Source organism: Sclerotinia sclerotiorum, genomic scaffold, assembly GCF_000146945.2.
Source record: "Sclerotinia sclerotiorum 1980 UF-70 scaffold_5 genomic scaffold, whole genome shotgun sequence".
NCBI lineage: Eukaryota > Fungi > Ascomycota > Leotiomycetes > Helotiales > Sclerotiniaceae > Sclerotinia > Sclerotinia sclerotiorum.
The window spans coordinates 746,134-767,826 of record NW_001820831.1 but is presented as its reverse complement, the minus strand read 5'-3'; the positions used below and the strand labels follow the sequence as shown (position 1 = coordinate 767,826).

The window sequence follows — 21,693 nt, the reverse complement described above, 5'->3', positions numbered from 1 at the left end:
CTACTACCACCACCACTAGTACTAGGAGAACACTACTGGCAAGCTGACTCGTTCACAGCAAAAAAATAGCAAACAGCAGAGATGGAATCATATAATTACTCACCCAAAAGAGCTTCTCATACGAAATATAATTAGGTACTTATAAGGAATATACCAGGTGTATAAATCTCCCTCGTAACCCAATTGTAACCTTATGAGAAATTGTGTATGTAATTGTGTCACTCAATCGGGTTTGATATTTTGAAACACCGCTTTTAACATGCCATCTATGATTAAGAAGGTATTGTAGTACTATACGTCTTCCTTATCCTACCAACTTTGTACTTGAGAAAACAAACATGAAATTCAACAAGCCACTTGACATCGATGAAGCTCCAAAGATCCATCCATCATTTGCTAAGAAAATTGAAACCAGGACTGTGGATGAAGAGTAGATTACCTACTACCTACAGATTCCGAAGCCTTCTGTACTGGCTCTAGAATAACATATCAGCTACCCATTTACATCTTGACATATATAGCTATGACACTAGAGTCACATTACATCCCCATCACAAATCAATGAATGCAACAGAAAGAATAGTCAAACTCATGGGAAAATATATATTTTGCTTTGTTTATATTGTACAGCTTTCACCGGTCACAGCCCAGTAGAAACCTTGTCTCCCACTTTAATGACTGGGAATTGGTGCTCTTTGGAGGGCAACGATGATGGTACATGACACATATGAGAGCCGAAGAAAACCTTCGATTCAAACCTACGTGTCTTGGCCAACGTAACAAAAGGCTCCTCGTTCTTTTCCGCAGTATCCTGATCAACACATATCATATGACAACGCCGACAAGACCCTAGCATTTGATAAGTTTCCGAACCAATGCGTAACGTCCTCCAATGATCCTCGCTATATGAATGCTGACGATCATTAGATTCGGTTGATGCCAGTATAATGTTACCTCGAAAGACAGATGCTGAAGCAATTTTGCCACCACTCTTGGCTATTTCTTCATTTAGCATATCGATACTGGACCTATTGATTGCAAGTATGGGGCTTTCATTTGATAGTAATATCGGCCGCTTTCGATTTTCACTATCAGAATCCGGCGGCGTCGGAGGGCTAAGAGAAGAGTCGGTACTGGACTTCTCATTCGTAACTAGACGTTTTACTTCCTGGTGCTTTCGCATGTGTGCCTTTGTATGCCTTGAAGAAGGGCCACTTCCACCAGCAGGAAATCGTGCCAAAACACAAGGCACACCCAAAATCTTGGAGAAGAAATCATTGATTTTATGATCTGAATAGGTCTGTGCCACGATAGCATCTCCGCAAACTCTCGATGATAATGAATGAATATTATTTGGAGTTTTGTAGAACGATGGGTCAGAAGATAAAGGGACATTGATCTCATCCGCAGGACTAGAGGAATTTGATCCTCGATATCGAATTTTCAGCAATCCTAAATCAAAATCGATTGCTGGTTTGATTAAAGCCATTTGTGGGTAGCATTTTTGACTTAGCGCTTGCCCTGTGCCTTGATGAACAAGGCACCATTCCCTATCCCAAGCAAGGCCTTCTGGTCTGACTTCCCAAGAAGTTTCTTTCGGAATCTCAAAGCCACCACAACTTTTAATCGGGTAGATTGTAAGACTTTCGACATACATGTCAACCGACCTAGGAGTGGCAGTGTCCTCATTAGTAGAGGATACGGCTATCTGGTCCACGAAGAACTCTTCCATAAATGAAAGAAACGACTCAACATCACTCATTGTGCTCATAGCTCCTAAGCTCACGCGAATCATCCCTGTAATCTTACCAGCGTAAATATCGGTCTCTCCCCCACATCGGAGACCAGCCGAGAAATTCCTTTTCGTCTCCCATGGTTGAAGGTCTAATGCCGATGCAACACCACCAGGATTACAAAGACCGCCAGTTCGGATATGGTAGTTTCTAATCGAGGCCAACCTTTCGAATTCGATATTGGTTACCCAGGCCCCGAAGCTGTTTCTGACGTTGAAAGCTATAGTAGGTCCTTGCATTTGGGAGGAAGTTTTGTAGAAAAAGCCACGAGAATAAATCTCACACACTGGTTCGGCATTGGAATGTCGCAACGATTTCAACCCTTCGTACAGTTTTCGTGCAAGAAATGTGGTATGATTTGCAATGCGCTCCATAGAACCATACAGTGATCTATGGACATCGATTGCCGCTTCCAAAGCCATGATATTATGAAAAGGTAGAGTACCATCCTCTAAAGTTTCATGCAATGATTGTCCTTTCGGTGCATGCCATTGCTCTTTTAAACAAAACTACCACTTCAACTGTTCCACTCCTCAAAATACTTTTCTCGTTTGAAATATCGCCCCAGAATCTTTTCCGCACGGATCAATGCACCTAAATCAGGAAATCCCAATTATCTGTAGAAGCTAAAGAACCGTGAAATCTGCTGCCTTTCTAGCATCACTCAAGTCTAGCGGAGAAGTAGAAACTAGAGCAGAAGCATCTAGTAATGTATATGTGGTTGACTGAGTCTGAGAGATAAGATCCCGCACCTTTCTTGGCCAAGATAATGGTAATCGTCTACCATCTAAGTTCGATTGTGCTGGATAAGCGAAAAGTCCAATCTCAGCATCATGTTTCTTCGTTACAAGATTTTCCGACCCAGATAGCCAACGCTCCACAGCATCATCATCTAGACAACGACATGAGGCAGCATCCTCTCTCACTCCAACAAGACTAGTGTGCGAGTCTTGATGATACCCATATAAAAATCCACCTGGTTGACTTCTAAACGCATCCATAACAAGTTTAATTCCAGCCGTAGCATTTGCCACAAACACTACATCGAAGTCTGCCGGATCGGCATTAAAGAACTGTAGAACACTCAAACGAGTATTCTCAATACGCGAAGTCGATAACTGTGAGGATGTAGAGGCGGAATGTGGATTCCCGTATAGGTTTGACATCATATCCGCCATGTATCTCTCCATAAGGGATTTTGAGTAAAGGGTTGTACCGGCATGATCAAGGTAAACGGCATCTGGAAACTCTATTAGCTTAGCACATAGATATTTAAAGTATTTATTACCTTTGAGCATAGGATATTCATGCTTCCTGAGTTCTTCCACTGTCTTATTGTACTCCATGTTATCCTCAGCCATGTTTACACGAAACAAACTTCTCTAAATACCAAATATTACTTCTTCGGCGATCAAGGGGGATCTAAAAACGAAGCAAAAAACTTCCAATAATTAATTTGATTGTTCATCCTCAACAAGTTTATAATGAATATGATATTGGAGAAGTAAAGCCCCAAAGCCTCCCCGCATCAACAATGATAGGATAGCGGAGTTGGCCGCCACAACAAGATCCATCCGATCAGCTAGCTGCAAAGGATCGTTTATGCCTGAGGCCAAATTGCGGACTTTGCGGACCCTCCATACAATTTTTTGGATCGCGAAATATCTCCTCGAGAGCCAGAAGCCCATCACCCCTCCAAATATGTTCCGCTCGCGCTTCCCAAGGATAGGGCTCTCTGTACAGAGGAACTTCATCAGGAGTTTTAGCCAAAAAGTGCCTCCATTGAAACATGATTTCACAAAAGGCATTCCTGAATTCATTGGCCCGCAAGCTTTCGACCTCTCGTGGACGGCATATCAGAAGCTTATGGTGGACAAATTGACCGATGCAACAGCAGGTGGGTTATTTCTTATTATACGAGTGGCGTTGCAGTTGGTGGTAAACCATTACATCTGCGAGGGTTGTTTCTCTAGAAGTACCAGTTACGGGAACTTTTCTTGAGAACTGCGACGATATGTCCACAATATAACCTTGTCACTAATAATTCTAAAGGGATCCCTCACCTCGAAGGAAGACAACCCAAGGAAATCGCCATCATGACTGCGCGTGATCCAGATCAAGCGGCAACTTTCAACTATGCATCAATGGCATTCAATAACAACTTTTTCTTCGACTGCATCCAACCCAACCCCGCCAGCGAACCCGAAATGTCAGAACGACTCCGAGTCGCCATCGAGGCCTCATTCTCCTCTGTCGATTCGCTAAAGAAAGAATTCGTCATCACAGCTAGTAAAATGTTTGGACCGGGATTTGTCTGGTTAATGAAGGACAGATTCGATAGTCTTTCACTATTGACTACATATCTAGCGGGTTCACCATTCCCAGGTGCACACTACAGGAAACAAACAAAGGATATGAATACCGAGAGTGAGAATTTGACCGATTACCACAGACAGAGGTTAGCAGGACCACCTGTAAATACAGTCGGGGCACATGGAGCATTGAGCAAGGAGAGAAAACCACCGGGAGGAATCGAGCAAACGCCCATTCTGTGCGTCAACACATGGGAACACGTATGGATTCCCGATTACGGAATGGGAGTCGATAATGTAGGAGGAAAGAAAGTCTATGTAGAGAATTGGTGGAACGTCATCGATTGGTCTGTAGTAGCAGACAACGCAGCCCTATCTGGAAACTCAATTGTAAGGTTTGAGCGGGAGTAAGATCCTCGAGGAATCTTGCCTTGTCGAAGCTACCGAGACGGAGAATCAGAAAACTACGCTGCTGTGGTATATCTGGGAGATGGCGTTCAAGGCATTTGGATGTACTATATGATATGTGAGGTCTCGATAAACAAAAAAACTGCATGTTAGAAGTGTAGAACAAAAGATGGCGGACCAAAAATACTATCTGTTTATAACTAGCTCTGTTGGAGAAGAAAATAACTCTGCACAACACAAATATGCGGAATGCTCACTCATTCTGTGTTATTCGCTTTGAGGGGAATTTTAATTCTCTACGAGCAGATCCGCTAAACACAAATCCTTTCCTCTCCATGTAGATAGATAGATATCATGGAACAAGAGATGAAGATAGGCCAAAAAAAACGGGGTTTCCACTCTATTCCATTTCTATCTTGATACTCTTGCAAGCTTTGATATCTTTTCCTGGTCCAATGGACTTACCACAATGCACGTTCATGAGTAGGTATCAAGTAGGTAGGTAGGTAGTCTACCAGTCATTCGAATCACATGCAACGTACCTACCTATATGACTCCCAGATATGTAACAATAAATCATTAACTAATAAGCATCGTGCAATATACATATCTATAGATAAAGTAACGAGCACAGCGCAGGTATATTTCAACTAGTAACATCTAACATCCAAATCCAACCAACCAAAAACGACTTTTAAGAAAAAGGGGTATATATTTTCCTATCCTATCCTACCTATGCTATGCAATAGCCTATCCTATAAAAACTCCCAGAACCCATACATTCTAACTCCCAAAAAATGAATATTAAAGTACTGTACTATACTAATCTTAACAAGTAATATATGCCCATCCCACCCATTTAACAATCCAATACAATCCCACCTATACTCCAACCCGACTTGCGGATAATATGTAATATTGTTCTTTCATCCCCTTTATAACACCATGCACCCATGAAATCGTACCAGAATAAAATAAAATCTTCATCCCATCATCTTCTATACATCCATCCATCCAAATCATATCATATCATATCCTATCATATCATACCTTCCCCATTCTTTCTCTTTGCGGTGGACTAGGTGTATAAGCTGTTTCATTCCCTCGATAAACATACGCTTTTCGCCGGAAAAAAAAAAACAATTAGCAACGACACTACAAAAATCAAAATAAAATCAAATATCAAAAAGAAAACCAAAACACCACAATCTATCCCTCCCTATCTTTCCATCCCTCCCGTCTAGACAAATTATCTTCAAGAAGCTGATACGTACGTTGACCCTTTTGCAATCCCGCTAACCCACTCCTCTCCATCATATCCGTAAATGTCGTTTGATGACTTCCTCTCCCCTGTATCCCAAATGCCGGTGGCACACCAAGATAATTTACATTCTGTTGATGTTGTTGATTCCTCGCTTCACGAAAGGAGCTCGCGGTATCGGCATCGGTAAAAATATTTATATCTTCAAAACTAGGTTCGCGTTGTGCAGGCGGGGTGACGGGTCGGCCATCGGGTACGAGTGTTTGTTTTTGTCTTTGTATGTTTAGAGGGATGGGTGGTGCGGGAGGTGGACTATTTTGAAATGCCATACGTGGACTGTTGGCCATTCCTGTGGCGGTGGATTTTCGGAATAGTGATCGAACACGATTGACGGTGTTTTGTCTTCGAGGAGTACCGCCAGCTGACGTGGAGGGGGTTTGAGGCATCTTGCGAAGGAAATCGGTACGTATGTCGCTGGTGGGGACGGGATCGGATATATTTCCGAAGGAGGAGCCACTTTTGCGGTTGCTTTCTTTGCGTCGGCCAAGAAAGCACACGCTGAGAAGGGCGAGGATGACTCCTAAAGCAATGCCAGGGAAAAAACCTACGAGGATTGCATCAATGGGAAATTTGTTGCATGTCTTTGGGATGACAGCGATAGGTGTGTCGGTTGAAGGCGCAACCGAGGTAGAGGATGGGATAATAGACAGCGAGGGATTGGTTGAGGTAGCTGTTGCTTTTGTACCTGAGCTCGTCGCTACGGATGATGTTGCGCTGATTACTGCAGAACTCTGTTGTTGACCTGGAACGGAATCTGCTTGATCGGCGTTCATCTGGCAGTTACCATTCACGCAAGTATACCCAAATGGACAGCAATTACTGCCACATTTTTCCAAACTCGCCGTCAAAGCTGTAGTTTTGAGTGTATTATCGGGATGTGCAGTGATATTTTGTTGAGCTATGTCGCATGTGATGGGTTGGATAGTGGAACAATCACTCCCACTAGGACAGCATAATAAGGTGGTGTTCTGTGCTAAAGCTATACAAGTCGAAGTAGGAGGGCAGCAAAAGTCCGAAGGTAGCCCCATGTTGGTACACTGTGTGTAACCCGATTGTGGACATGTTGCTCGCTCAAAGATAGTATTTGCTTGTGCAAAGCTTGTGCTGAAAAGACACACAGCCGTCCATAAGGAATATTTGTTGACTCGAATTCCCTTCATATCTCCAATGATGTGTAATGCTACTTCCCTCTCGAAAATGTATCAAATCCTAATTTATATGCTTAAAGTAATGAATGTTGTGCTCGAGCAGCCAAATTCAAAAGAATGAATAGTATGAAGGGCTGATTAGAAATAAAAGTAGAAGATACAAGAATCAATGTAGAATGTGATGATTCACAAAAGCATAAAAAGGAATTAACCACGGGGACGATTTGTTAAATTGAAAAGAAAACAAAGAAAGATATAATTAGAGTCAGAGATCTCTTTTCTCTTGAAATATGAACAATGAAAGTCAAGGATTCCAGAAGTGGCGAGTAAGTTTTTGAATATGAAGAGAGACCAGACTTTCTTTATTGTCTACCAGATCAAGCATCTAAGTTCGTCATATAGCGTTTTGTAAGAGACTTCTTCACCTTCGGAAACACCACTTTGTTCTAGACGACTAAAAGGCCTTTAACCATACATTTTACTTTGACCGCAGATGCCCATGTCTAAAGGGTCATTCACGCGTCGGCCGTGTACCTTCGAATAGAATATTTAGAAACGATATCCATAACAAGATAGAAATTATCGTACTGGCCCTCACCACAGCGGCTGGCGACAGTAAAAATAAATCATTGGTATAGATTGTACCGAAGCCAAGAATTTGCAGAATTCTAAAAATGAGTCAGTAGCTAATTGGGGAGTACAGTCTCTCCATCTTGAAGCAATTGGAGATCGAGAGGTCATCAAGCGCTGAAAGGAAAGATTTGTTGTCGAAGAATTGGCGCGAATGACTGGTGAATTTTCGATTGAATGGATTGATTGGATGGGAAGAGAGGAAAAGGGAAATTGACGCGCTGGTTTGAGTTTAACGGACTCTTTCTCTTTTAACGTGCACGGTGCAGATAATGAAAAGTCTAGGCCAATAGAGGCGGTGGGAGATGAATAAAAGTCACGAGCTTTCATCCTCACTTCATTTTCGCTGAAAGGCTGGATGGGCGGGAGGAAACTTTAAAGTAAATATTAATGATTGTTGATATGGATAAACCAAGGAAGTTTGGATACACTGAAGGGAATGTAGATACTACGAGATAGTAAAGAGGCTTTCTTCTCGCAAAGATAGGTTGAAATCAAAATCTGTGTGATTGATACACAAGACCGAGGTTGTGTTATATCATAACGTCAGAATGCACCTCCAGTCTATATCATACGATGGTTCGGCACTCAAAAATATGTCAAGATTAGTTGTGCCTCTCAGTCTTCTTTATGATTATTATTCACTCTCCGCATTTTTCTATTGCTGAACATCAGCTTGAAAGAGAAATCTATACGGATGGTGGTCGATGCAGAGAGAGTATCATATACTGTGTACATGGAAAGTAGGAGGACAATCTATTATTGAAGAAACATCTAGAGCAGGTTAATAGGTTTCTTTGGAAGACTTAATTTACAAAACACGAGTTGTCCATCCACCAAAATTGCCCTTTCTGCTCTCCCTAGGAGCGTTTCGCCGTTAATCCGGTAGGTGGGTTCAGGGTTGGAGTGGAAGTGGAAGTAGAAGTGGAAACAGCATGCTGCTAATTACCACTACGGAAGTACACAGCACATGGCAGGGCAAGGCAGGGCAAATAGTTAACTCTATTCAAATTTCACCATGGAATGAATAATGGAAGTCTTCCGGTCCTTGTCCCTCTTTTGCAACATCCGTGGACACTGAACACTGGAGCCCCCTCTAAGCGTAAATCGGTACCATGCTTTTCCCATGCTTTCCCATTCTTTTTCACAGTCCAGACTACTATAATAAGTTCGGAGTTTCCGTATCCCTCGATATTTCTCTCACCTGGGGCATACAATGATCATGAACTTCTCCTGATCTTCAACTGTTTCCCCATTCCAGTAAAAGTTAATCAAAGGAAATGAAAGAATGTTCTGAAATAACTTAAGCTTATGACTAGGATCGAGGTTCATGCCAAGCTTGGAAGATTCATTGATTGGAGATTAGAACGTTTGTTAGTCAGGAACAGAATCTTTTGGTGGATGGAAGTGGAGGTGGGAGTGGAGGTTTCCAATGTAACTAGTAACCAATTAAGTAAGGTAGCGGTAGATATTGTAAGGAGGGACAGATCCTTGTATTCATCTGTACGGAGTACAGAGTACATCCCATACTACTGAGTCCATAGTAAACCGGGAAGAGTGCATGGTTTGCTCGTACTTTGCGCACGTTGCTGAAGTGACAGAAGGTTGAAATGAGATGTAGGCCGTAATTATATACATTTATGAATTTATAAACTTTGGTGAGCTATTATGAGCTTGGTATAATAATCAGACGGGGGATTACAAGCATAAAGATTGATGATGAAGAGGCTTATTTATGCTTTAGCTAGGAAGCCGCTACCAGATGTCTGACGACGTAATGCTTTAACATAATATTTAACAGTGGAATTTAAAGAATACTAAAATCTGATAAATTCTTCACACTGATCTACCATATAAGACTTACCATGATTATAAGATTTTACTACTCAATAACCCGATAGCTAATAATACCTACATACATCTATTTCAATTCTCATCGCCTCAAACATTCATTCAATTGAAAATCAATTCTGCTGGTGCACCATCCATTGTTTACCGTAGAGGCTAAGCCTAAAGTGTAGTGGCTTAGCATCTCTTTTCGTCCAGGTAATACAACTTTAAATTTCCATCGCTTTCCAACTTTCCCCTATGTTTTTCTGGGAATCCCTGAAGCACATCTACCATCGATTTGTCCCACGATCCACAGAAGGAGAGAAACTCAATGGAGCAAATACGATAATGGGAAATTAGATGAATTGATACATGGTCAATGCAATTACTAAGTCAGGAATTATGCTGTCATCTGCATCAAGAGTCGAGGAGATGTATTGGGGGGAGCAAGAGCAAGAGAGTGAGAGAGTCACAGAGAAAGAGTGAGAGAGAGACGGGTGAATCTTCATCATCGTATGTGATTCCTACCCAGGTACACAAAGATGGAAAACAACTGCTAAGAGAAAGAAAAATATGTCCATTATGAAAATAACTCGTAAGTTTATGATGCTATCCCGCTTTTCTACTCTTTTCTTGTCTATTTCGTGTTATTTTCTACCAACCAATCAAAATATCTTGGCTCTTCATGGAATCATCTCTTGGTACACAAAATTTAAGATTTACCGGCCGTTTGTCACTTGGGCGGACACTGAAGAGCCGCTTGAATGGTTAGTTCTGACTCTCAATCATCTCTCATCCCAACTTCGGGGTTTTACCCATGTCCATAAGTCTTGGAACCCACTTTGTAGCCTCTAGTTTAGCTTGCCGTCTTTGATTATCTCTCCGCGTTCTCATTTATCTCCTGTCCTCCCACGTCTATATCTTTCCTCTTTTCTCTTATCGACATCATCATTGTCGTGAATACCTTCATTTGGCTATTTTCACATTCTTTCATCGCAAACCAAATACATCTACCGCTTCACTCTTTCAGCGGGCATTCTTTACGAGCAACTTTTACGAACGACACTGTGGAAGGATATAACCTTACCATAAGACGATATAATACACGACATAATCTATCACAGCAAAGATGAAGGCTGGAGTTATCGCAGTAGCGGCTGCCCTCGCGGGTAGTGTTACTGCTAGGGACCTCGGGAGAAGACATGGTCATCAAGATTTCCATGTCAGAGGGCTATTGGCATCATCATCCGAGTCATGTGGTTGCACCACTGTTTGGTCTACTGTCACTGGTCAACCTCAGTGTATGTCATATTCATATATTCATGGACTATGTTACCGGCATTTTACTAACATTTTATCTTAGTATACTTCCCACCAGCTCCTACCGGTGGTTCAAGTGCTTCAGGTTCAGTCCCATCTGGCCCGGCAGGCTCAGTTCCATCTGGTTCAGCAGGTACACCTGAGGCTTGTGCAGCTCAATGCAGTGCCTCATACAACAGTTGCCGCAGTGCCCCAGACGCCAATCGATCCAGCTGTGCTTCTTCGTACGCTTCATGCCTTGGATATTCTCCATATGATAATAATGGATCGCTCGTCACTCCAACTGCTTGCTCTAGCCAAGTAGGATCATCCACCCCTGCTCCAACCGCTTCAGTTCCAGCAGGTTCAGTTCCATCAGGTTCAGTTCCAGCAGGTTCAGTTCCAACTGGCTCAGTAGGTACACCTGAGGCTTGTGCAGCTCAATGCAGTGCCTCATACAACAGTTGCCGCAGTGCCCCAGACGCCAATCGATCCAGCTGTGCTTCCTCGTACGCTTCATGTCTTGGATATTCTCCATATGACAGCAATGGATCCCTTGTCACTCCAACTGCCTGTAGCCAATCAGGATCGTCAACCCCTGCTCCAACCGCTTCAGTTCCAGCAGGTTCAGTTCCAGCAGGTTCAGTTCCAGCAGGTTCAGTTCCAGCAGGTTCAGTTCCAACTGGCTCAGTAGGTACGCCTGAGGCTTGTGCAGCTCAATGCAGTGCCTCATACAACAGTTGCCGCAGTGCCCCAGACGCCAATCGATCCAGCTGTGCTTCCTCGTACGCTTCATGTCTTGGATATTCTCCATATGATAGCAATGGATCCCTTGTCACTCCAACTGCCTGTAGCCAATCAGGATCGTCAACCCCTGCTCCAACCACTTCAGTTCCAGCTGGTTCAGTCCCAACTGGCTCAACAGGTACACCTGAGGCTTGTGCAGCTCAATGTTATACATCATATAACGACTGTCGCGGTGCTCCAGATGCAAACCGTGCTAGTTGCGCTTCTTCATTCGCCTCATGCCTTGGATATTCTCCATATGATAGCAATGGATCCCTTGTCACTCCAACTGCCTGTAGCCAATCAGGATCGTCCACCCCTGCTCCAACCACTTCAGTTCCAGCTGGTTCAGTCCCAACTGGCTCAACAGGTACACCTGAGGCTTGTGCAGCTCAATGTTATACATCATATAACGACTGTCGCGGTGCTCCAGATGCAAACCGTGCTAGTTGCGCTTCTTCATTCGCCTCATGCCTTGGATATTCTCCATATGATAGCAATGGATCCCTTGTCACTCCAACTGCCTGTAGCCAATCAGCATCATCCACTGTTTACACAACGGTTGTTGTCGATCAATACACAACAGTTTGCCCTGTTACCATGACTCAAACTAATGGAGGAACCACCACTGTTTTAACTACCTCCAGCCTTTCTACCGTCTACAGCACTTCTACTAAGACTGTCACTAGCACTGGCGTTCTAACCACTTCAGTTCCAGCTGGTTCAGTCCCATCTGGTCCAGCAGGTTCAGCAGGCTCTCCTCCATCTGGTTCAAGCCCATCCGGCCCAGCAGGTTCAGCAGGCTCTCCTCCATCTGGCTCAGTCCCATCCGGCCCAGCAGGTTCAGCAGGCTCTCCTCCATCTGGCTCAGTCCCATCCGGCCCAGCAGGTTCAGCAGGTTCTCCCCCAGCAGGCTCAGTCCCATCCGGCCCAGCAGGTTCAGTCCCATCTGGCCCAGCAGGTTCAGCAGGCTCTCCTCCATCTAGCTCAGTCCCATCCGGCCCAGCAGGTTCAGCAGGTTCTCCTCCAGCAGGCTCATCCCCATCAGGATCAGCAGGTTCTCCTCCAGCAGGCTCATCCCCATCAGGATCAGCAGGTTCTCCTCCAGCAGGTTCAGTCCCATCTAGCCCAGCAGGATCAACTCCAGGAAACTCAACTCCAGGATCATCTGCCCCAGGAGCATCCCAAGGAGTTTCAACTGCCCCCAACCTTCCAGCCACAAGTGCAACACCCGCTGTCCCAACTCCTTTCGCAACCACCGCCGCAACTCCAGGTGTCTACACCATCCCTGCGACAACCGTTACTTTGACTGAGTCCACCACTGTCTGTGGAGCTACTTCAACTGCTCTTCCATCTCCAGGAACCTACACTGTAGGAGGTGTCACTACTGTTGTAACTACAGAGACAACAATCGTATGCCCATACGCTGCCATCACAACTACAGATGGTGTTGTTACAAGCACTATTTTGACAACTACCTATGTTTGCCCAGCCGCAGGAACATACACAATCAACCCATTGACCACTACCGTTACTGAACCCGCTGTATGGGTCTACCCAACTCCTGCTTCCTTTGCTCCAGGAACATACACTCAACCTGAAGTTGTTACCACCATCACTGAGACTAACGTTGTTGTTTTCTGCCCATACTCCTCTTCAGCTTACACAATTGTCGATGCAACATTACCAGCAAGCACATATGCCCAAGCCACCACAGCCCCAGCTCCAGTTTCCACTTCTGTTGCAGTCCCAGTCGCACCATCCTCAAGCGCTGTTCCTGTTGTTGCATCTTCCGTCGCATCTTCCGTCGCATCTCCATCTGCTTCTTCTTCCTCCTCTTCCGGTAACGGTGGTAGCGTAGGAACCAGTGGCAATCAATGGGCCATGACTTACTCTCCATACCAAAATTCAGGTGGTTGCAAGACTGCCGAAGAAGTTGCTACTGATGTAGCTCTCATTGCTTCCAAGGGTTTCAAAGCCATTCGTATGTACAGCACTGATTGCTCAGGACTCGAAAACATTGGTGGTGCAGCTAAAACTGCTGGTCTTAAGTTGATTATTGGTATCTTCATTAGCGAAACTGGAGTTTCCGGAGCTGCTAGTCAAGTTACTGACCTTATTGCTTGGGGACAATGGTCTCTCGTTGAGCTCATCGTTGTTGGTAACGAAGCTGTCTTCAACGGTTACGCAAGTGCTACCGAACTTGCTGGATTCATCAGCTCCTCCAGCTCATCCTTCAAGAGCTCTGGATACACCGGACAAGTCACCACCACCGAACCCCTCAACATCTGGCAAGAATACACCAGCACTCTTTGCGCAGTCGTTGATATTACTGGTGCCAATCTCCACCCATTCTTCAACGCCCAAACCACTGCCGAGAATGCCGGTAAATTCGCTCTCTCTCAACTCGAGCTCGCTGAGAGCATGTGCCCTGGAAAATCCGCAGTTAACCTCGAGTGTGGATGGCCCTCCGCCGGAAGCTGTAACGGACTCGCCTGCCCAGGTGTCTCCGAGCAGAGCATCGCCATTGCAAGCATCGTCGAATTGTGCGGTGGACGCACCACAATCTTCAGTTACACTGACGATTACTGGAAGGCACCTGGTGCCTTCGGTGCCGAACAACATTGGGGTTCCATCCAACTTTTCTAGATATATCGGCTAGAGAAAAGTAAAATATTACATGCATGACAACACAAGATTACTCATACAATTTTTTCCTTGTTTACATCATATCATCATATCATATCATATGAGGCATAGCATGAGCGAGCGGATCCGAAAAAACGGCATTTTACGTACGACTCGGTAGATTACTAGGATTGAGGACTGAGGATTTACACTTATTTTTCCTTTATCATTTTCTTTTTTTTTTTCGGGGCTTGTGGCCTGTAGAGCTTTGGGTTGGTGGTGTTGCTGGTTGCATTTTTTGTATTGCGCTGCGTAGAGAAAGTAACTACTATACATAATTATATATATATACACACACATATAGATAGATATTGAAAGGGTTTAGTCCTGGCTCACGCTATATTTGTTGTTTTTTTATTTGTTGATGTTGTCTCTTTATAGTGAGCAGTGCTTTTGTTGGTGATTTTCTATTGCTTACTTGTTCCTTTTATTATTGTTGTTTTGAGTATTACGTGTGATTTTCATATCTTGAACTATTAATCATAAGTGTTAAAATAAGTAAATAAATAGATTATAGTTATATCCATCATCTCTGAGATTATTTAGTTTATTATCTTATATTGATATACTATCTTCTCTACACACTTCGCGAATATAAACACGAATAAACATATATACATCATAAAAACAACTAAACCGCATCACTGATCATATATAAAAGACGGTCCGGTCCATTGATAAAACATTACATTACATTACATCACAAGATAATAATAACATAATTAATATAACATAATTAATTTCTACTCCATCTCACTCCATTCATTCCACTCCACACCAGTATAAATGCCATAAACCAATCAACCAAGTACTTCATGAATGTGTATACGTGCGTGCACCATCAATTAATAGAAAATGCAAAGTACCAAAAACCAGGGTACTAAGACTACAAAACAGAGTTACGCCATCATTAGACTATACTGTTCGCCCCCAAAACTTGGCGAATGGAGGATTTTAATCCCGTTTCCTAACCACGCAATGCATTATGTGCGCTCAACAAGTAATGAGCAAGTCTAATCGAAGTCAGTATCTTCCAACCCGGATATCATTATCCAACCCCTTAACTATCGGCATAATCATCGTATTGATGTTGCTGCCAACGATGGTTCTCCTTGTTCACAGAGGTATTTGAGTTAATCCAACTTGAATTACTCCTTAATATCCTCTCCTTCTCAAACTCTTTCCATCGCTTCATAGTAATCTTTGAACTATCGAATTCTCCCTCGTATTCAATTCCAGCTTTCTTAGTCTTTTCACCCGCAGTCTTACGAGTATCTCCCCATGAGAAATCATCGAATTTCCAAAAGGCGTATGTTGGTAATAAGAAATTCCAAATGGGTAAGGAGACGAGATAGATCATCATCCAAAGAACGTAGACCCAACGATGAGCAGTTATAACAATCAAAACTGCCGGCAAACCAAGAATCAAAGCTAAAAGTACGAGCGGAATGACTTGGACAGGGCGACGAATAATTGAAATAATTACTAGAATGAATTAGTCAAATGTTACAATGTCAAAAAAAGAATCGTTTACTTACCGACGTAGATTGTGAAGGCTATAGCGGCCGGAAGAACCAAGGTACTGACAAGATCGATAAAGACGACAAATTGCATACTGAAGCAGAAGGTACCGCAAAGATCTCTAACCAAAACCAATTCCATCAGATTGTGGACAGTACTGTTAATCCATCTACGCCTTTGTGACATGAGAACCCAGAGGGAGTCTGGTACTTGAGTTTTGCAAACAGCTTGTGGGACGAATACTTGTTTACGCTTGGGGAAAGTTCGAAGCATGAGCGTTGAAAGGTATCGATCCTCTCCCAAAAGCAACAAATTCTTCTTGTGTAAAGTATCCACCACGTTATCGGAGTAATGTTCGACGACATCAGGATTGGCCAAGATAGGTACCCAATAGTTGCCACCCTTTGGAGCCTTAATTCTGTACATGGAGAAACAACCTGGAAGACAAGTAACGCCACCAAAGATGGACTCAAAGGATTTCACAGAGTGATGCGAAATGAAGTATTCGAACACTTGAATGGCGGTTGTGAAACTGGCACGTTTGTTCGCAATCTTTGTCTCGCCGCAAAGTCCCATGATCTCAGGATCTTTTACCATTGCTGATACCATGTGTGTCAAACTATCGGGAAACACCTTTGTGTCTGCGTCAACCATGAGAATAACTTCATACATATCCGGAAATATACCAGTAATTTGATAGAATCCATTAAAGATTTCAAACTCAAGTTCAGTCATACGTTCATCGAACATGACTTTCTGTAAGAAAGACATCAAGATAATTTGACTGTCACGCTTGCCTCGGTTTCCAGGTTTGCGATGTGTAGCCTCATCAGGAGTACCACACTTGACGATACACACCATTGGAACTCGGATTTGTCTGTTGGCATTGATGGTAGAATCAGCACCATAGTCGTAGAATCCAGCATAGACCTTGGCCATGTTATGTCTTTTGGATCCTCTTTCCACTGCTACATAAGAGAAAGCCGGGACTTCTTCAACAGGAGTTACAAATTCTTTCATCATACCAAGAACAACATCAGGCGTTGACCTTGGTTCGCCTTCACCCTTGATGATACCATCACAAATAACTAGGATAGTTTTATGACTATTTGGATAATCAGTTGTAGCGAGAGAGTCGAGAGTCGAACGAATACCAAGTTCACCTTCCGAGTAGGCGGTCACTAGAAGGATCGCGTGAGCCAAAGGGAATCCGTATGGTTCCCACTCCTTTGGTGGTTGAGGAACTACTAGCTCGTGGACGAAGCTTGCAGGGTTAGGACCATCGTAGTCATTTGCACCATCTGTTCGCAAAAGGCTGTTTCGGCTACTGTTCTGATTTCGGAACATGGGGTTCGGAGGAATTAACTGAGCTGTAGAGTTTTGACTAGCCATGGTTGTAGGCTGAGGGCGTCCAACGCGAGATGATCGGTCAGCAGCAGCATAAGGATTTGAGAATCGAGAAGTCGTTGGCAAAAACACACTGGCTCGTTTGCTTGGCCTTTCAGATCCTGATCCGGGAGCGGAGCTACCAATATCACCGGCCATTCTTACAGGCGCCCGGTAAATATCATCGGACCACTCCTCAATCTGTTGTTGGCGCTTCTTAGGGTCGGATGACTGAGAAGTTTTTGAAGCAGCGTATTTGGAAGCAATGAACCATTGGAATATCAAAGCTAACACGAATTTTGTCAGGACGATGGCAAGAATGAATGCCAAGGATACATAAAGGACTACTTTGGAAGCGATACATCCAACAGTCTCGGTATCAACACTTCCAACTTTGATAATCTGCTCGAAACATTGCGCAATTCTCTTGTCCTCTGATGATTGGAATGCGTGTGTAACATCCCTACCGCGTACGGCTTCGTTGGCGGCGGTTGTAGTGTCGGCGAGGGCAGTAAACCTAGATGGAACAGTGACTTGAGTGGTGTTGAACCATTTCAGGAGGTCCAGATCAAGCACGTTGCCAGAGTATACCATGAGGTTTCTCGAAGAATTCTTGATATCGCCCCAAGTAAAATAGACATCTCCAGCGCTATTGAGTTTGTAAAATGATGAGCGTGCCTCTGCTTGTAAATGGCATGCGTATCCAAAATAAGCACCAACGGTCTCATTTGGGGAGCTTGAGCCATCTTGGTTGAAAGCATGACAAGGAAAGTACCACGCAAGATCCTTGTCAGAATTGGTTGGAACGTCCGATCCATCAGCCAAAGTAATCAGGCCTTTACATTTGCCATTGACATTCTGGAATAAGAAGCTTCCGTCCATACCCCCATATTTTTGAGGCAGATCATATAAAACATTCGCACCAGATGTAATGCCTGTTGCAGCAGGATGGTGTGATTTAGAGAGATCATATGCGCGACCGTGGAAGATCATGTATCCGGAATCGACGTGGTTGACTTGTAATCGCAGACCTCCGCCAGTACCACATACTGTTGCCGTAAATCCAAATGTCAAGAACCCCACAAATGCCATGATGGAGAGAATTATGCTGATCAAACCCATCTTTTCTCTCCAGGCTCTTTGCTGTGCCTTGGACCGAAAACCAAAACACTTCAGAACAAAACCTGGACACCAGAAAGTTACAATGGCGCAATAAACATTCCACAGACTAGGTGGTTTCACAGTATCGAGAGCCTTCTGCCTTTCTTTCTCTTCTTTGGACATCTTCTGCACCCTCTCTCTCTTCAGCTTGTTTCCCCCTCGAGACTCTGAAGCATACCCGGCCTTTTCGTTCGAGGCAAGGTCTTCTGGTCCAGCTCCGTGGCCGCGTCTAGGTCGTTTTACGGGAGGTGTAATATCGGATTCCGCTTCTCCTGATGTTCGCAGGCCCGATGTCTCGGTATTTGCAGCATCTGCCTCTATATCTTCCATTATTGGATCGTTGCCAGTCGTTGAGGGCTGAGTATCCATGTTGGCGGCATGCTGACGGTAATGGTAATTGGGGTGGTTTTCATCAATTCTATTACGTTCCGGGCGGATGAGACTTCGTTTTCTCGACACCCCAGTCGCTGGTGCTGTGGTTCGCGTTGGCGAAATAGGATCACGAGACATCGTTGGAGTGAGTGGCGACGATGCTGTATCAGAGAAGGAAGATTTTGAAGGTCGACTTTCATGTGTAGGTGAAGCTGCTGGTAGGGTGTAATAGACAGTTTCTTCATCTTGAACTTGTGCGCGCCGCGAATGACTTCGATAATGTTGAGATCTATTTGACTCACTATTATCAGGCCGCCTCGGAGGAGACATGATTCTATTCCATTATAATTAATAAATGTGATCAATGAATCAATTGTGAGATTCCAATGGATATCTCCAACTACAATCACTTCGGCGTCTCCGTCACTGATGGGAGCGGTTAGAAGGATGAAGCAGCGGTAATCAAATTCCCCCGGGAGAAATTAGATGCCCGACAACAATGCTTTTTCGGCAGAGCAGCTTTCAATCAAAGTGAATGTGAGGGGCAGTCATAACTTGAAAGAGCATGAGGAATATGGGGAAGCATACATTGATAGCGGTCAAACAGTGGTCAAAGTTGTTTTGTTTTGTGCGGAGTCGAGGGATTGTAATATTATCCTTGTTTAATGGTGTGAGTGGTTCCTTGGTCGACCAAGTCAAAACAAAGTGGCGCCGGTATAGAAGTCCATGTACCGATATTTCCTTGAAAGTAACGAATGGAGGCAGGTACCGGTAAAGCGATTTAATCGAGTGGATAAAACATGTACAGTAGGTATGGAATACAAGAGACGAGCCCTGGTCTGGAATATCCCAAAACCAAATGTGTATCGGAATGAAGATGTCAAGAATTCTTGATGGCGCAAGGGAGAAGCGCGTGTTTGGATTGAGTAGGCAGGTAGGTAGATATTTTTGGCAAGAGTCTATTTCGCACTATCTAATAATACGAACAATATTCGCCTTCAGATCCTTCCTTCTTTAAACGAGTGATGAAGTATTTTGGGGATATTAAAAAGTTTTCATTATACCGGTGAATGATATTGAGGATGCTGAAGTTAAAAAACGAATGATTTTCTCCTGATCTCCAAAATACTAGGTAGTAGTTTATGAAAGGTTGAGGGATCTACGATGGAAGGGAGGATGAAAAATAGATGGCTGTAACGTTATTTGCTAGCCTTAGGCGAATAGAGAGAGAGCGCGCTTTGGAATGCAGCAAAAATCGCTGTTAGAAATACGATGCGGAAGAAATTTGGCTTGTGATATCTGCTCGGGACAATTCGAAGGATGATGATTGGTCGATAATCAATAATTCATCAATAAAGAATTCCTAAAAATATACACAGTACTTGTTTACTTTAAGGAAGTTGCCAAGGGGATCCAAAATGATACCTTGGTGTATGCACGGTGTATCTAACTGCGTACTTGTATGTACGGAGTACCTAGTATGTCTATTATTTGGAAGACATTATGGCAGAAGCAGATGAATTTGGAAAAACCCTTCCCAACTTTTTTTCTTCAATATAATACTCCGCACATCTGTGCATACCTAGGTATCATCTATCATCATTCTTGACCTTGCACAGACTGATCAATGCAGCTTCGGTTCAACGGTTTCATCAACTTTCCTGTGTCATTTCGCATTGCATACGGAGTATAATGTACGCATAATGCACCTGCTGTGGCTAGAGTGAGGATAACAATTCCGTACATTCTCGGACGCATTGATCACCGTGAGATTCTACCCATGATTAGAGTTTCATCACGAGATCACAAGATATCCAACAGATCCAATGCCTGTTCAATTCGACCAAATAGGCACAAGGCACAACTCGAGGTCCACCTTGAAGAGAGAAAAGGCAGGGTGAATACGAGCATGAAGCGCCAACCCGATTCTACGGAGTAATACCACCGATGATGCCACCATCTTGAGTTCGCTTCATCTATGGCGTGATGATACCAAACTAGATTCCAGACTGAAAAGAGCCGTAAATGAAGAATAAAAGAAAGAGGACAAGTACGTATTCAAATCTTCTTCCTCTCTTCCCGCTTCCCGCTTCAATTGAGCCCAGTTGGCAAGGGGATATTGCCCTTGTTTATATAGAGTAGACCCCTTAGCCAAGAATATTACACAGTATGCAAATAGAGGGAGGGATTCTCCGCATCAATAAACATGAACCATGTTACTTCTAGAATGATCGCCACATCCCGTTTGAGGAAAGTGTGCTTGTGAAAGGTTAAAATGCTAATTCAATGTTTAGTATCCTTAGCCGCCATATCATCCTCATCACCCACTCTTGTTGACAAAAGCACGGTCGTATATGGTTGTTATAAAATACGGAGTATGATATGAACTAAAGATCTATTATCAAACCTAATATGGTAGCCTCCTTGTACTAATCATCTCTACTAGGCAAGGGCCGAAGCGTTATCCAAGATCTTGAGTTCTGCTTGTCGCCAACTACAACGAATCTTGAGTGTACCTTCGTCCTCGTTTCTTCTAGAATCCAGCTACGCCCTATCTATTTCTCCCGGCTGCGTGGGCCAAATTCGTAACTCAGCCCTCCTGATGTGATGGCTGCTATGGCTGATCTCAGCGCTTGAGACTATGCGGAGTTGGATCCAATTCAGGCACACTGACCTAAAGTGTGCTAAGGATGTAAATCACCATTGGCAGGTTCAATATTTAAATGGTCTTGTTTGAGCCTCTTGGGCCGAAAAGGGACACGGCATGAGGGGGAAAGAGGCTATCTAAAATATCCGATAGAAATCTCAGATTTTTGGCTGAATACTCCGTACAGTTGAAGACATTCTGAGGATTGCTAATGGTCATAAATGCCAACTCCTAGCGGGAAAAGCCATAAACCTGTCTCAGAAAATATTCAGCCTTTTTATTTTTAATATTTTTTTTTTTCCCGGAGAAGAATGATGATGGGATGAATAAATCAATTCGAGTAGAATTTACTCCTGCACATATGGATCCGTACAATGTATTGCGCGTTTTG

At 43.6% G+C, this 21,693-nt stretch overlaps 8 protein-coding genes across 8 annotated transcripts; 4 read left to right on the top strand and 4 right to left on the bottom strand.

Annotated features, from left to right (window-relative positions):
• Window positions 1-435: 435 nt before the first annotated feature.
• Window positions 436-2,032, bottom strand: SS1G_04269 (hypothetical protein; the record flags this gene model as incomplete). Its single annotated transcript, XM_001594412.1, has 2 exons — window positions 436-476; window positions 763-2,032. 2 exons carry the CDS (start codon window positions 2,030-2,032, stop codon window positions 436-438), a joined length of 1,311 nt encoding a protein of 436 aa, XP_001594462.1.
• Window positions 2,033-2,419: 387 nt separating this feature from the next.
• SS1G_04268 (hypothetical protein) lies at window positions 2,420-3,154 on the bottom strand (the record flags this gene model as incomplete). The annotated part of the gene is made up of 2 exons (XM_001594411.1): window positions 2,420-3,033; window positions 3,082-3,154. The coding sequence occupies 2 exons, from the start codon at window positions 3,152-3,154 to the stop codon at window positions 2,420-2,422; spliced, it is 687 nt and encodes a 228-aa protein (XP_001594461.1).
• A 340-nt stretch (window positions 3,155-3,494) lies between these two features.
• SS1G_04267 (hypothetical protein) lies at window positions 3,495-4,516 on the top strand (the record flags this gene model as incomplete). The annotated part of the gene is made up of 2 exons (XM_001594410.1): window positions 3,495-3,690; window positions 3,846-4,516. 2 exons carry the CDS (start codon window positions 3,495-3,497, stop codon window positions 4,514-4,516), a joined length of 867 nt encoding a protein of 288 aa, XP_001594460.1.
• Window positions 4,517-5,268: 752 nt separating this feature from the next.
• On the bottom strand, window positions 5,269-6,862 carry SS1G_04266 (hypothetical protein; the record flags this gene model as incomplete). The annotated part of the gene is made up of 3 exons (XM_001594409.1): window positions 5,269-5,296; window positions 5,564-5,591; window positions 5,788-6,862. The coding sequence occupies 3 exons, from the start codon at window positions 6,860-6,862 to the stop codon at window positions 5,269-5,271; spliced, it is 1,131 nt and encodes a 376-aa protein (XP_001594459.1).
• A 417-nt stretch (window positions 6,863-7,279) lies between these two features.
• Window positions 7,280-7,733, top strand: SS1G_04265 (predicted protein; the record flags this gene model as incomplete). Its single annotated transcript, XM_001594408.1, has 3 exons — window positions 7,280-7,308; window positions 7,476-7,597; window positions 7,633-7,733. The coding sequence occupies 3 exons, from the start codon at window positions 7,280-7,282 to the stop codon at window positions 7,731-7,733; spliced, it is 252 nt and encodes an 83-aa protein (XP_001594458.1).
• Window positions 7,734-10,571: 2,838 nt separating this feature from the next.
• Window positions 10,572-14,176, top strand: SS1G_04264 (hypothetical protein; the record flags this gene model as incomplete). The annotated part of the gene is made up of 2 exons (XM_001594407.1): window positions 10,572-10,743; window positions 10,806-14,176. The coding sequence occupies 2 exons, from the start codon at window positions 10,572-10,574 to the stop codon at window positions 14,174-14,176; spliced, it is 3,543 nt and encodes a 1,180-aa protein (XP_001594457.1).
• A 1,099-nt stretch (window positions 14,177-15,275) lies between these two features.
• Window positions 15,276-18,985, bottom strand: SS1G_04263 (hypothetical protein; the record flags this gene model as incomplete). Its single annotated transcript, XM_001594406.1, has 2 exons — window positions 15,276-15,700; window positions 15,754-18,985. 2 exons carry the CDS (start codon window positions 18,983-18,985, stop codon window positions 15,276-15,278), a joined length of 3,657 nt encoding a protein of 1,218 aa, XP_001594456.1.
• Window positions 18,986-19,514: 529 nt separating this feature from the next.
• Window positions 19,515-19,681, top strand: SS1G_04262 (predicted protein; the record flags this gene model as incomplete). The annotated part of the gene is made up of 2 exons (XM_001594405.1): window positions 19,515-19,589; window positions 19,658-19,681. 2 exons carry the CDS (start codon window positions 19,515-19,517, stop codon window positions 19,679-19,681), a joined length of 99 nt encoding a protein of 32 aa, XP_001594455.1.
• Window positions 19,682-21,693: the final 2,012 nt, after the last annotated feature.